The 12,652-nt window shown below is 35.9% G+C and overlaps 1 protein-coding gene across 2 annotated transcripts; it reads left to right on the forward strand.

Annotated features, from left to right (window-relative positions):
* Positions 1 to 4,903: 4,903 nt before the first annotated feature.
* On the forward strand, positions 4,904 to 10,593 carry LOC140980862 (E3 ubiquitin-protein ligase RGLG4-like). Of its 2 annotated transcripts, none has more exons than XM_073446940.1 (11): positions 4,904 to 5,261; positions 6,926 to 7,010; positions 7,108 to 7,248; positions 7,421 to 7,534; positions 7,684 to 7,781; positions 8,441 to 8,520; positions 8,806 to 8,911; positions 9,081 to 9,208; positions 9,517 to 9,643; positions 10,083 to 10,139; positions 10,232 to 10,593. In XM_073446940.1, the coding sequence occupies exons 1-11, from the start codon at positions 5,136 to 5,138 to the stop codon at positions 10,481 to 10,483; spliced, it is 1,314 nt and encodes a 437-aa protein (XP_073303041.1). In that variant the 5' UTR covers positions 4,904 to 5,135; the 3' UTR covers positions 10,484 to 10,593. The 2 variants fall into 2 exon arrangements, with proteins under 2 accessions (XP_073303041.1, XP_073303044.1); XM_073446943.1 differs by having other exon boundaries at positions 4,917 to 5,261; positions 10,224 to 10,549.
* Positions 10,594 to 12,652: the final 2,059 nt, after the last annotated feature.

Raw genomic sequence — 12,652 nt, forward strand, 5'->3', positions numbered from 1 at the left:
GTTCGACGCCATTCTAGGATTGGATTGGTTATCCAAGAATCATGCATTAGTAGATTGCCGAATGAAGAATGTCAAACTTCAAGCTCCAAACCAAGAAGAGGTCATTTACCATGGAAAAGTCAAGAAACAGAAGTCCCTCCTATCAGCTTCTCAGACTTGGAGAGCCATGAAAAGCGGAAAAGAAGTTTACCTAGCAATGATAAGCGAGGTAAATGAAGAAACTACGCTTGCATTAGAAGAGATTCCAGTAGTTCAAGACTTTCCAGATGTTTTTCCTGAAGAACTCCCTGGAGAAATTCCGGACCGAGAAGTAGAATTTGAAATTAATTTGATGCCTGATGCTGCACCAATATCAAAAGCACCCTATCGAATGGCTCCAGCAGAATTGAAGGAATTGAAAGATCAACTCCAAGAGCTGTTGGATAAGAAACAAATCCGACCAAGTGTATCCCCTTGGGGAGCTCCTGTTCTATTTGTGAAGAAAAAGGATGGAAGCATGAGATTGTGCATTGATTACATGGAACTGAATAAAATCACAATCAAGAATAAGTACCCACTTCCAAGAATAGACGATTTGTTTGATCAACTCAAAGGAGCTACGGTCTTTTCCAAGCTCGACCTAAGGACAGGTTATCACCAACTGAAAGTCAAGGCGGAAGATATTCCAAAGACGGCTTTCAGAACAAGATATGGACATTACGAGTTCATGATAATGCCGTTTGGATTAACAAATGCTCCAGCAGCATTTATGGATCTCATGAACAAAGTGTTCAAACCATTTCTTGACAAGTTTGTGGTGGTATTTATTGACGATATTTTCATATATTCACCAAGTGAAGAAGACCACAAAGAACATCTCCGTCTAACTCTTCAGACACTGAGAGAGAAAGAACTTTACGCCAAATTCAAGAAATGTGAATTCTGGCTAAGTAGTGTCGCATTCTTGGGACACATAATATCAGCAGCAGGAGTAGCTGTGGATCCTAAGAAAATAGAAGCAATCTCAGATTGGCCTAGACCAAAGACTGTGACAGAAATTCGAAGCTTCTTGGGATTAGCGGGCTATTACGAAAATTTGTTCAAGGATTCTCTTCAATAGCGATACCTCTCACCAAGCTCACACAGAAGAACTCTAAATTTCAATGGAGTGAAGCTTGTGAGAAAAGCTTTGATACTCTGAAGAAGAAGCTTACCTCTACGCCAGTATTAGTATTACCTATGGAAGACAAAGACTTCAACATCTACAGTGATGCATCTAAAGGCGGTTTAGGATGTGTGCTCATGCAAGAGGGAAGGGTGATTGCATACGCGTCAAGACAGTTGAAGCCATATAAACAGAATTACCCAACACATGATCTCGAACTAGCAGCGGTGGTATTTGCACTAAAGATTTGGAGACACTATTTATATGGTGCTAGGTGTGAAATATTCACCGATCATCAAAGCCTCAAGTACTTGTGCACACAGAAAGAGTTAAACATGAGGCAGAGACGGTGGATTGAACTCTTGAAGGATTACGACCTGACGATAAGCTACCATCCAGGCAAAGCCAACAAGGTAGCAGATGCGTTAAGTCGAAAGAATACGAGTAAGGTAATCCTGGCATCACTTTCAGCACAACCATGCCTTCGAGAGACAATCAAGATAAGTCAAGATAGAGATTCCGCTTTGGTGAAACTGAAAGAGCAATGTAAAGAAGGAAAATCACATGAATTCGAGATGAATAACAAAGGAATCTTGTGGATGAAAGGACGATTGTGCGTACCAGACATCGATAATCTTCGACAAGAAGTAATGTCAGAAGCGCATAAGTCAAAATTCTCAGTCCATCCTGGCAGTACCAAGATGTACAGAGACCTGAAGAAGAATTTCTGGTGGAGTGGAATGAAAAAAGGATGTGGTGATATTTGTTTCCAAGTGCCTTGTGTGCCAACAAATCAAAGCAGAGCACTAAAGACCTGGAGGACTTCTTCAACCTCTAGAGATCCCGGAATGGAAATGGGAACATATCTCCATGGACTTTGTTGTCGGATTACCAAAGTCTAGACAAAGCCATGACGGCATCTGGGTAATCGTAGATAGACTCACAAAATCTGCGCATTTCTTACCTGTCCGCATGAACTACAACTTGGACAAGCTAGCCACATTATACATGAATAACATCGTACGATTACATGGGGTTCCAGCCAGCATATTGTCAGACAGACACCCGAGGTTTGTATCTCGTTTTTGGAAGAGCTTTCAACAAGCCATGGGAACTAAGGTCACTCTCAGTACGGCCTATCATCCTCAGACCGATGGCCAGACAGAGAGAACAATTCAAACTCTAGAAGATATGCTGAGAGCATGTGCTCTAGACTTTAGTGGTAATTGGAGTGACCATCTGTCTTTAATCGAGTTCTCTTACAATAACAGTTATCATAGCAGCATCGGAATGGCGCCGTATGAAGCTCTGTGTGGGCGAAAATGCCGGTCGCCACTATATTGGGATGAAGTAGGGGAAAAATCCATCACTGGACCTGAGTTGATCCAAGAAACAGTTGATAAAATCGCTATAATCAAAGAGAGAATTAAAGTTGCACAAGACCGACAGAAAAGTTGGGCTGATTTGAAAAGAAGACCAGTGGAATTTATAACGGGAGATAAAGCATACGTGAAGGTATCACCAATGAAAGGTGTAGTTCGATTCAACAAACCCGGGAAACTGAACCCTAGATATATTGGACCTTCTGAAATTCTGGAGAAAGTGGGAACACTTGCATACAGATTGGCACTCCCACCAAATATTTCTAGAATCCATAATATCTTCCACGTTTCACAACTAAGAAGGTATGTTTCGGATCCAAGCCACATTCTTGAAGCTGGACCACTTTTAATCGAGGGAGACTTGAATGAAAAACTTGCATATAAAGAAGTCCCGATTCGAATCGTGGATACCAAGGACCAAGTACTAAGACGACGAACAATTCCATACGTCAAAGTACAATGGTCTAACCATACCGAAAAAGAAGCCACCTGGAAACTCGAATAAAAAATAAAAGATCAATATCCCTACCCTTTTGAAGGACAAGTTAATCCATGTTTCGAGGACGAAACTTACAATAAGGAGGGGAGAATGTGAAGACCATGCAATATGGGAGTGCGCCAATTGTGGAAGAAATTCATGCAGAAATTCATCACTCCCCAATTGCAATTTAAAGACAACCGAAATCACCCCATTATAGCATGAATCTCGAGTATGTACCTTGAACCAAGAAGAGACCACGTTCATCCGGGATAGATTAGTACAATCATCCATTTGATTAGCCATCAGCGTCATTCGTGGAGCGACTTCAGAGCTTACCTTGTAAGCTGATTTTCCGTGCCTATAAATAAGAGGACTCCTCATGCAGAACTTGCACTTCCAAATCTTGAAATCCTCTCTAGCATCACCGTGTTCTCGAAGCTTTTCGCCCTCTAGGAACAAAGCTCTGCCGCAATCTCACCATTCACGTTTCCTTGAGCAGTCAGATTACTGTAAGTGGGTTTTCTCCTTTGTTTCCTTTTGTTTTTGATATTATTAAATAAAATTGCACACTTATATTTATTTAAGTGGCCCTTGATATTTATACTCTTTTAATAAATATAGTCCACTTATTTGATCATTTTTAAAGTGGACTTTTGAATATATAAATTATTATATAAAGGATTTAGCTCACTTATTTTCTTTTTAAGTGAGCATGATATATTTCGAATATAAATTAAATATGACTTTGAAAATTCGATCGGCATGATATATTCGTTTCCATTTGTTATGAAATCCCCTGAATTATTCGTTGTTTGATATCAGTTATAATATTTGAAAGCATGTTGAATTATTTGAAATGCACTGCAATGATTCGATTTAGAAATGGTAAAGGAAATTCCGAACTTTGATATTCTCTGTTTAGGCCCTGATGCGGTGGGTTATAATAACCGCTCCTTTGGCCTCGCCCCTTAGAGGAGTAACATATAGGGGACTGATCAGTAAAACCATAGAAAATGAGATGATTTTCAGTGCTATATTCGTATTTTGTTAGTATTTGATTCAACATGCTTAATATTGAAATTACGATAATCTATTCGTATGTATATCCTTGATATTTGTTATGCACGATCGGCCCCCATTTACTGAGTATTTCTCAAAATACTCACCCCTTACATTCCCACCCAGATAAGAACGAGGAACAAATCGAGGGTGAAGAGCAAGATTACTTTTGGGGATGGTGATGAAGCAAACCCAATTCGAGACCAGTCGAATTTACTCTGTCTTTTAATTTTATTATCATGTATTTCGCTTCCGCATTTGATTTCCATCGCATTGTAAAGACGATTACTTGTTATGAAAAAGACTGGTTATTGCGATTTACTACGAGGCTTGTTGTTTTGTAATTATGTGATTGCAAGACAACGCCGGTGTCGACTAACCCCGGTCTCGGGGCGTGACAGGAAGGCTGTGGTTTCTACGCATCTCAGATTCGCTAAAAAAGGGAAAACTACAAGAGGTTAGTTTTCTAGTAAATTATTTTTATTTAAATTCATAGTTAATTTATTTTCATATGTTCGATTATAATTTATGAAATTATGTAATTGCTTCCGCTGCGTTTCGATTTGATCGAAAATAATTTTTTTTAGCCTGAATTGTTCCAAAAGCTATATAATTTCCAACAAAAATAAATATTACTTTTCGCATGATCAATTTACTCTTATTTTCGGATGTGTGCCCATAATATGAATGAAATTGATAGCTGTTGGTACTGTTTGGTTTTCGGACGCTTCATGGATGGTTGTCACGCAAAGGCAAGAATCACATTCCCTTCGGTTATAATTGGTAGGTAGCTTGTGTGTGTAATACGCAAAAGCCAAAGCAACTTCCTCGGACTTTCTTGGATAGACTTGCAGTGCTTTTAATTTGCTTTTAAAATGGGTTCACGAGATTCTTGCGCTCTGCGTAAAGAATCTTAAAAGCCAAATTAAAGATATGTAAGATGAACTTCCCCGTTGTTTCCCTACTTCGCTTAAAGTTGATCTTTTTTCCACTGGCTGATCTTTAAGCTGGCTCTGGAGTTCATTATATATACAATCGACGACTTTAGTTCAGAAGAAGCAGTGATGTTATGGGTAATCTCTTGTCTGCATTTTGCAAGAAGATCATTACCGGGGATAGGGCAGCAAAACGACGGAGGTTGCAAAGGAAACAAAGCTATGCATATATTCCTGATTACTTCAAAACCCTTGATGAGGTTCTATCTTCTAGTATAACTTACTAGTGCTACATATCGATAATTCATTAGGGATACATATGTTTTATCTAACTTTTATTACGATCTCATTCATGGTATAATATTAATCAAGAAAATTACATTTTTTATTCTATGATCTGTATTCCCACTCCCCCCTCCCTTTTTGTTGTATTAACAATGAATTTACATTTTTAGTCATGTAATTTGCATGCTTTGTTTTTTATTTTTGGTTCTGTTAACGATGAAGTTGTATTTTTAGTCATATAACTTGCATGTTATTTTCATTTTTGGGAAAAATTGGAACAATATAAGTTGCAAATTATAAAACAAAAAATGTAATTATCCCATATTAATTTGGGAAAAGTGCAGTTTTGGCATTGAATATTTGTCTATATGCGATTTTAGTCATTTGTATCGTTAAGTTTAAATTTTAGTACGTTATCTTTGGTTTTTTTTTTCTTTTTTTTTTGCAATTTAGTCATTTTTTCCGATGTAAAGCTCATGCGGCCAATACGAAGCTGATGCGACATTGATGTGTGTAATGTTATATAAACAATTCAAAAGAAAAATAACTAAAATTGTTAAAAATCATAAGATTAATGACTAACTGAAATTCGATAACACATATGACCAAAACAACAAAAATGAAAAATAAACATATAAACCTAAAATGCAAATTTCCCTATTAATTTTTGTCATTCATTAGTTGGAATTCGACGCATAACTCGTGTAAGTGTTCATTTAATTTTTAAATTAACTTGGATATTTTATAATTACAATTATTATGCTATAAGTAATATAAGTTAAAAAAATCATATTCAAATATATGTGTGTGTGTTAGTGGTCCGATGGTTTTTCCTCTTCAAGCTATCAAAATTCTTGTTCTTTTAGTGCTTGGCTTATAGTCGATCTTATTGTCGCACTTCACATAGTCGTCCGGTTCACAACGTCAAGTCAAGGTCATCAAAGTGTTTAGAGGACACCTTGTTTCATGCATGGTTCATGAAAAAAAGAGTTTTTTTGTCCACTAACTTGTTCAATTTTGGATTTCGTCTACTGAGTTTTCAAATTTTGATTTTGGTAAACTAACTTTTAATTTCGAATCGCTAACGTGACACCAGAAAATACTTGTGTCATCCCAGAAAATGCTTATATTACATAGAAAATTTGTTGAATTGTCATATGAAATATTTAGAGGGACACTTCGTGCATGTATGGTCCATTAATAGAAGCTCTATTTTTTTACCCCAACGTCTCTTTTGGTCTATTAAGTACTTTACAGTAATGGTAAAGACGTCGACTGAAGTGCCTTGGTATTGATTTACTAAAGGACTCATAGCTAGAACCTGGTAAACGACTTTGACATGGTTGTAATAACATGAACAAATCTTTTTTCTTTGTTTGTCTTAAATTCTGTCATTTACATTTGTAATTATAAACTGGCTAGGTTTTACATCATTATTGCTTCTTTTTATTTTTTTTATCTTCGTATTGTATAGCAAAATCTACTGGTTAAACAGTGAACCAACATGGCTGTGTATCACAACCAGAAGCAATCTTTTCTCACAAGTCTGTGATGAACTTTTCATGTTGTGTTGCATTTGTATATTCTCATGTATCTATATCCCAACATGAGTTTCTTAAATCTTTGATTGGCTTTCCAGGTCACTCAGGCCTTGAGAGAATCGGGTCTTGAATCATCAAATCTGATTATTGGAATCGATTTCACAAAGAGTAATGAATGGACTGGTCAGTGATTGATAAACATACACCAATGTCATACTTGTATACGAGTGAGTTGGATTTTCACTTATTGGAAGCTAACATATCAATTTGCTCATTGAAGGGAAGGATTCATTCAACAACTGCAGCCTGCATGCAATTGGCAATACGCCTAATCCATATGAAAAAGCCATATCCATCATTGGCAAGACTTTAACCCCATTTGATGAAGATAACTTGATTCCATGTTTTGGTTTTGGGGATGGTTAGTTAGTTTGAATTAGATCATCATCAACTTAAGCATTATTGCTTTTCTGAATCTTGATTTTCAGAAGTGGCTAATTTTGTTAGTAAACTTTGTTTCGCTGTTTGACCTCTTTTCCGCCTCTGTATATAGATCGATGATTGGACTCCTTTTTTCCCTCCTTTATCTGTAGTAACTACATATGATCATGAAGTGTTTAGCTTCCACAACAATGGCACCCCTTGCCATGGCTTTGAAGAAGTTTTAGCCTGCTACAGAAGAATAGTTCCACATTTGCTATTATCAGGTTAGCTTCTTTATATTGTCTAATAACTTAAGTTTACAAAGCCCTATGCTCTTATCTTTCATGATATGTTCTGAAATTTTCATTAACATGAAACCTTCATCAATAATTACTTGCTATATTTGTGTTTCCGGTACTTATTTGGGTTGAAGGACCGACATCTTATGGACCAGTAGTAGATGCCGCAGTAGACATAGTGGAGAGAAGTGGCGGACGATACCATGTGTTAGTTATCATAGCAGATGGCCAGGTGCTTTTTGACCTAGCTTCCTCTCTTCTTCAATATGATATCAAAAATCTAGTTGAAGATTACATAATATATTAATGCCCAAAACTTATGATACGATTGAGAAAATAAAACATGATATTCTTCTGCTTGCCCTTCTAATGGATCTGTGGGGTACAAACGAAAGAAATCAAACCGAATACCTTTAGCCGGCTCAAATCAAGAAAACTGAACTATTTAGGGCTACAGCTCGGCACATATTAAATTAGAAAGCCAGCTATATTCATTCTTCCGAACTTAGATATCAAGCTTTATTAAAGAAAATTAAATGTGTAATGTCTAGAGATTGTTAGTTCGTTTGATTTATATATAACTATAAACATAGTCATGCCCACGAATCATCAAACACAATATTTCAGGCTGGTTGAGCTCGAGACTAAATTTGAATATGTTTGAGCCAAGTGTGCTGACTTAATTTTGATAATTTCATATGCAAATGGAGTAATTTTCATGGCATCCTAAAAAACTTGTAGGCTAACTTGAATCATATATACCATAGTCTGTCCCCACCCTCTCCTCTTCTCTTTTCTTGCAGACCTACTTAGGAACACATGTTCAATTTCAAAACCATTCTTTGATGAACTCCCTCAATCAATCAAACAAAATTGCTTTGTCTCATCAAGGTTACAAGAAGTGTAGATGTAAGTGATGGAAAACTCAGCCCTCAGGAAGAGAAAACCATAAGCTCTATAGTCAATGCAAGGTACAAAAACAATCCCACTTGTCTGGTTTGTTATTCATTCAGCACATTCTGTCACTCCCCATATTCTATCTTATTCATTTGGAATGTTCTCGATGAAAGTTTCATTCCATAGGAGTTAAAGGCTTCAAACTTCTTATAATTTAAATACAAAAATAAATGTGTCTGAACAATGAACCGACTCTATTTTCATGTCAACACTTACTGAAATCTGTTGTTTCTAATTTGCAACACTTGCTAGGTCTGAAACTATCAAGAACATTTGTTCTTTTTTCATTTTTGTGTCAGTCTGTATCCTCTCTCCATTGTTCTTGTTGGAGTTGGCGACGGACCTTGGGAGGATATGAAAAAATTTGATGATAAGATCCCTACTCGTAAATTCGACAATTTCCAGGTAAGCTATTGGTTATCAGTTTGAGCCATTTACTCTAATATTGGGCTCTTATATATTGTAATGTATATATATAGGTTTTGACACAATTCCAATGCTGCTAGGCTTATAGTTTCACTGACCCTTCAAGAAGTAATATTCACTTGTCTGCCATGCATTAACTTTTTTGCAGTTTGTCAATTTTACTGATATTATGTCCAAGAATACGTCATCCTCTGAAAAAGAGACTGCATTTGCTCTTGCAGCACTTATGGAGATACCCTTCCAATATAAAGCAGCTCTGGAAATGCGTTTACTAGGGTACAGTTCTCTCCAAATTATTTATGAAAGCTTATTTACAACAGCACACCTGGAGAGGGCCAGCAGAAATCACTGCATCCCGTCAAATAAAAAGAAAATCCAGTTTTATAAATACTTTTTGCCACCTAAAAAAATATAGATACCACAACTTTTGCAGAATGTAAATAACATTGATGAACAGTGCTCGATCACGTTCAAATGGTGCAACCTATACAAACATGCATGACTCATCTTGTACAATATATACAAGTTTTACCTTCTCTACTTACAAGTTTATCTTCTCTTTTTCCTTTCATGATTTACGACAGCCACATAACTGGTAATGCAAAGAAAATAGTTCCTAAGCCACCACCAATAGAAAATACTGGCAAGGCTGGGCTTCCAGCTCGACAACTCAGCAACGTTCCAGAAGCTGCTCAAAATGATCAAAATCAGGTATATATGAATCATTTTTTCATGTGTAGAATCGTAGGATGTAAGAGGACAAGAAGGCTAGTTCACCACTGACAAACAGAGGAATTTTGGATCAATCATTTTCGCCCTTCTCCGCCTACCTTCCTGGTCAACCTGGGAACTAAGGCTAACTTGTTGCAATTATTAAACATGGTTCTATATTTGGTCCTTGACCTTGAATGTAAACTCTAAAATCCTTCCCAATCCAGTAATCAGTTCCTCCTTGTTTCCGGAACGGACTAACCTCATCGAGTAACCAGAAGATCGCTCAATCGATTGCAATGAACTTCAATTAGTAATTAAAGTACTGGTGGAATTCCACTCTCCGTCCTCTCGATACTGGGAAAGTGTTATTTCTTGATTTAAAGCTTTTACTCAGGAACAATTAATTTTAATTATATAATTTTGTTTGCTTTTGAAGGCCTGTCCAATTTGCTTAACCAATAAGAAAGATTTGGCCTTTGGCTGCGGACACATGGTGAGATCCAAAAAAGATAATGTTTCACTCTCACAAATTTTGGCTAGATTCAAAATCTCTATTAATGAAAGCTTTTTATTCCAGACCTGCAGGGAATGCAGCACAAGATTGTCAAATTGTCCCATTTGTCGTCAACGTATCACGAGTCGGATCAGGTTATATACTTGATCATCACCTCTTCAGGCAAAGGGTTCTTGTGTCGTAGCCAAAGTTTGATGCTTGAAGTGTGTTTTCATGCATCCAGGTACAGTGACAACTTGTGTATATTCGGGTTGCCAGTTTCTTCCCATTTTATTTTTGTATTATGTGAATGTATTAATTGTAGGTTTAGGAATCTCGATTGAATGCAAAAGGTTACATACTTTGTACACATGCATATACTGTATGCTTGCTTTCCACCAAGTTGTATCCCACAATCTTGTTTTACCCAGAAAAGTAAAGGTTTCTAAAGAATTGTTTAAGATAAAAGTACAAAAATATTAAAATTATGTGTTGTATGTAGTTGTTGTAATACATATTCACATGGTGCTGCGAAATATATTATTTAAACACACAAATAAATTTTAATTTTAATGAATAAAATAAGACAAAATAAATAATGAACAAATATAAATACTTGTGTTGTGTCTCTTGGCAAAACGATTCACTAGAAAACTTATCAATTTACAAAATTCAATACTAATGAACAAATAAAAGCTAACTCTCTTAACAAATGAGAGAGCAAAGTGCATCCAAACATATATTTCAAATCATATAATCAAAACTACGGATACAACAAACGTAAAGCCGAAGTTCCCGAATAAACGACAAACTAATCAAAGCAGTGATCAAGTGTTGTGATTGAATGTTTTCGACATTTCACGACTATATTTTAATATGCCTTGGCTAGAGCTCTTTATTAATTCGCAAACGTAAGTCCTTGCTCTTGTTACGGCATTTCACTGCTCTCTTTTAACTCCAAAAACCACACACGCGCAACAGAAATGATCTCTTATTTATAGACTTCATGTTCTCTAGAGTTTATTTTTTATAGAGTCCTAAACAAATATGGAAATAATAATTTCATTAGGAAATAAACTCTTTTGAATAATAGTATAATATCTAGAGATCTTATCATAAATATTAAAATTCTAGAAAATCTTATCATAGATACCAATATTCAAGAAAATCTTATTAGTTTAGAAACACAAAACTCCACATATTAATATCACAATATTATCAATTAAGAAAAATTAATTAAAAAACAAAATATTTCTTTCAATATCGATTTTATAGTATTCATGTCATATGCCATTTTAGAATGGAAAAAAGCGAAAAACAATAGTATATGTAATGACCCTCACTTACTACTTAATATATGCGGAAAATAAATTTTTTCTATATAATTAAATCCATAATTCATAACTTTTAAACTCAATAAATACATACGCATAGTTTTTGAAAATTCCCAATAATTAAACCTAAAAATTCGAAATAAAAACAAATAAACAATTCAAATACTGGTTATTTTGAGGCGTAAAAATGATCCACGTCGATATCCATAAAGTATTTTCAAACACGCAAAGAACTAATTTGTTTCCCAACCAAAAATACAATAAAATAAATCAGAGTACTAAATCAATTTTAAGATGCATAAAACTCATAAACTGCAAGGTCATCGAGCGTACACTGCCTATGGTCTAAGCTTGTTCACTGGTCATCATCTCCAGCCTCCTCAACAACATCATCTACATCAATCAAGTTAGGGGTGTCAATACGGTCGGGTGGGTCGCGTTTCGGGTCAACCCGTGATTTTTTTTCAACTCGAACCAACCCGAAAACCCCCAACCCGAACACGAACCCGTCTAAACCGACTCAACCCGTCTAACCCGCCTAACCCGAATTTTATTTATTTTTTAAAAAAAAATTAATGAAAAAAATTCGGAAAATAAAAAATAATAATAATATTTTAATTTAAACACATAATAACAAAATTTTTGATTTAAATTTGAAAGTTTAATTGTAAAAAATTAAAAGTATATTTACTAAATCAAATAAATAAATAAATATACAATAAATTTTGTTCAAACATACAATATATAAAAATATATGTAATATTTAAAAAAAAAAATTCGGGTCAACCCGTGACCCAACCCGACCCAACCCGAAACCCGTCTAACCTGGTACTGACCCGAATCCGCCCAACCCGAACCTGATTTTTTTCGTGTTAGGTCGTGTTGGGTTGACGGGTCGTGTTGCATTTTGCCACCCCTAAATCAAGTGTAGTTAGTTTAAAGACTTAGCATGCATAAATCGTGAATAACGAATACTACATAAATAAAATTCACGTAATTTAAACTCAGGTTGCACGTGGACGTCATGGAGCAACCGGCCGTGACATGCCCTTGTGTGTGCTTCGCGTGTGCGTTGCCCTTTTTTGTCTCAAGCGACTTTCCTACCTGACCAGCCCATAAACGATCAAGACCAGACCCACTGTAACACCCTAAGAAACGGCCCAAACCCTAGCCATGAGC

Source organism: Primulina huaijiensis, chromosome 1 (assembly GCF_012295235.1).
Source record: "Primulina huaijiensis isolate GDHJ02 chromosome 1, ASM1229523v2, whole genome shotgun sequence".
Taxonomy (NCBI): Eukaryota; Viridiplantae; Streptophyta; class Magnoliopsida; order Lamiales; family Gesneriaceae; genus Primulina; species Primulina huaijiensis.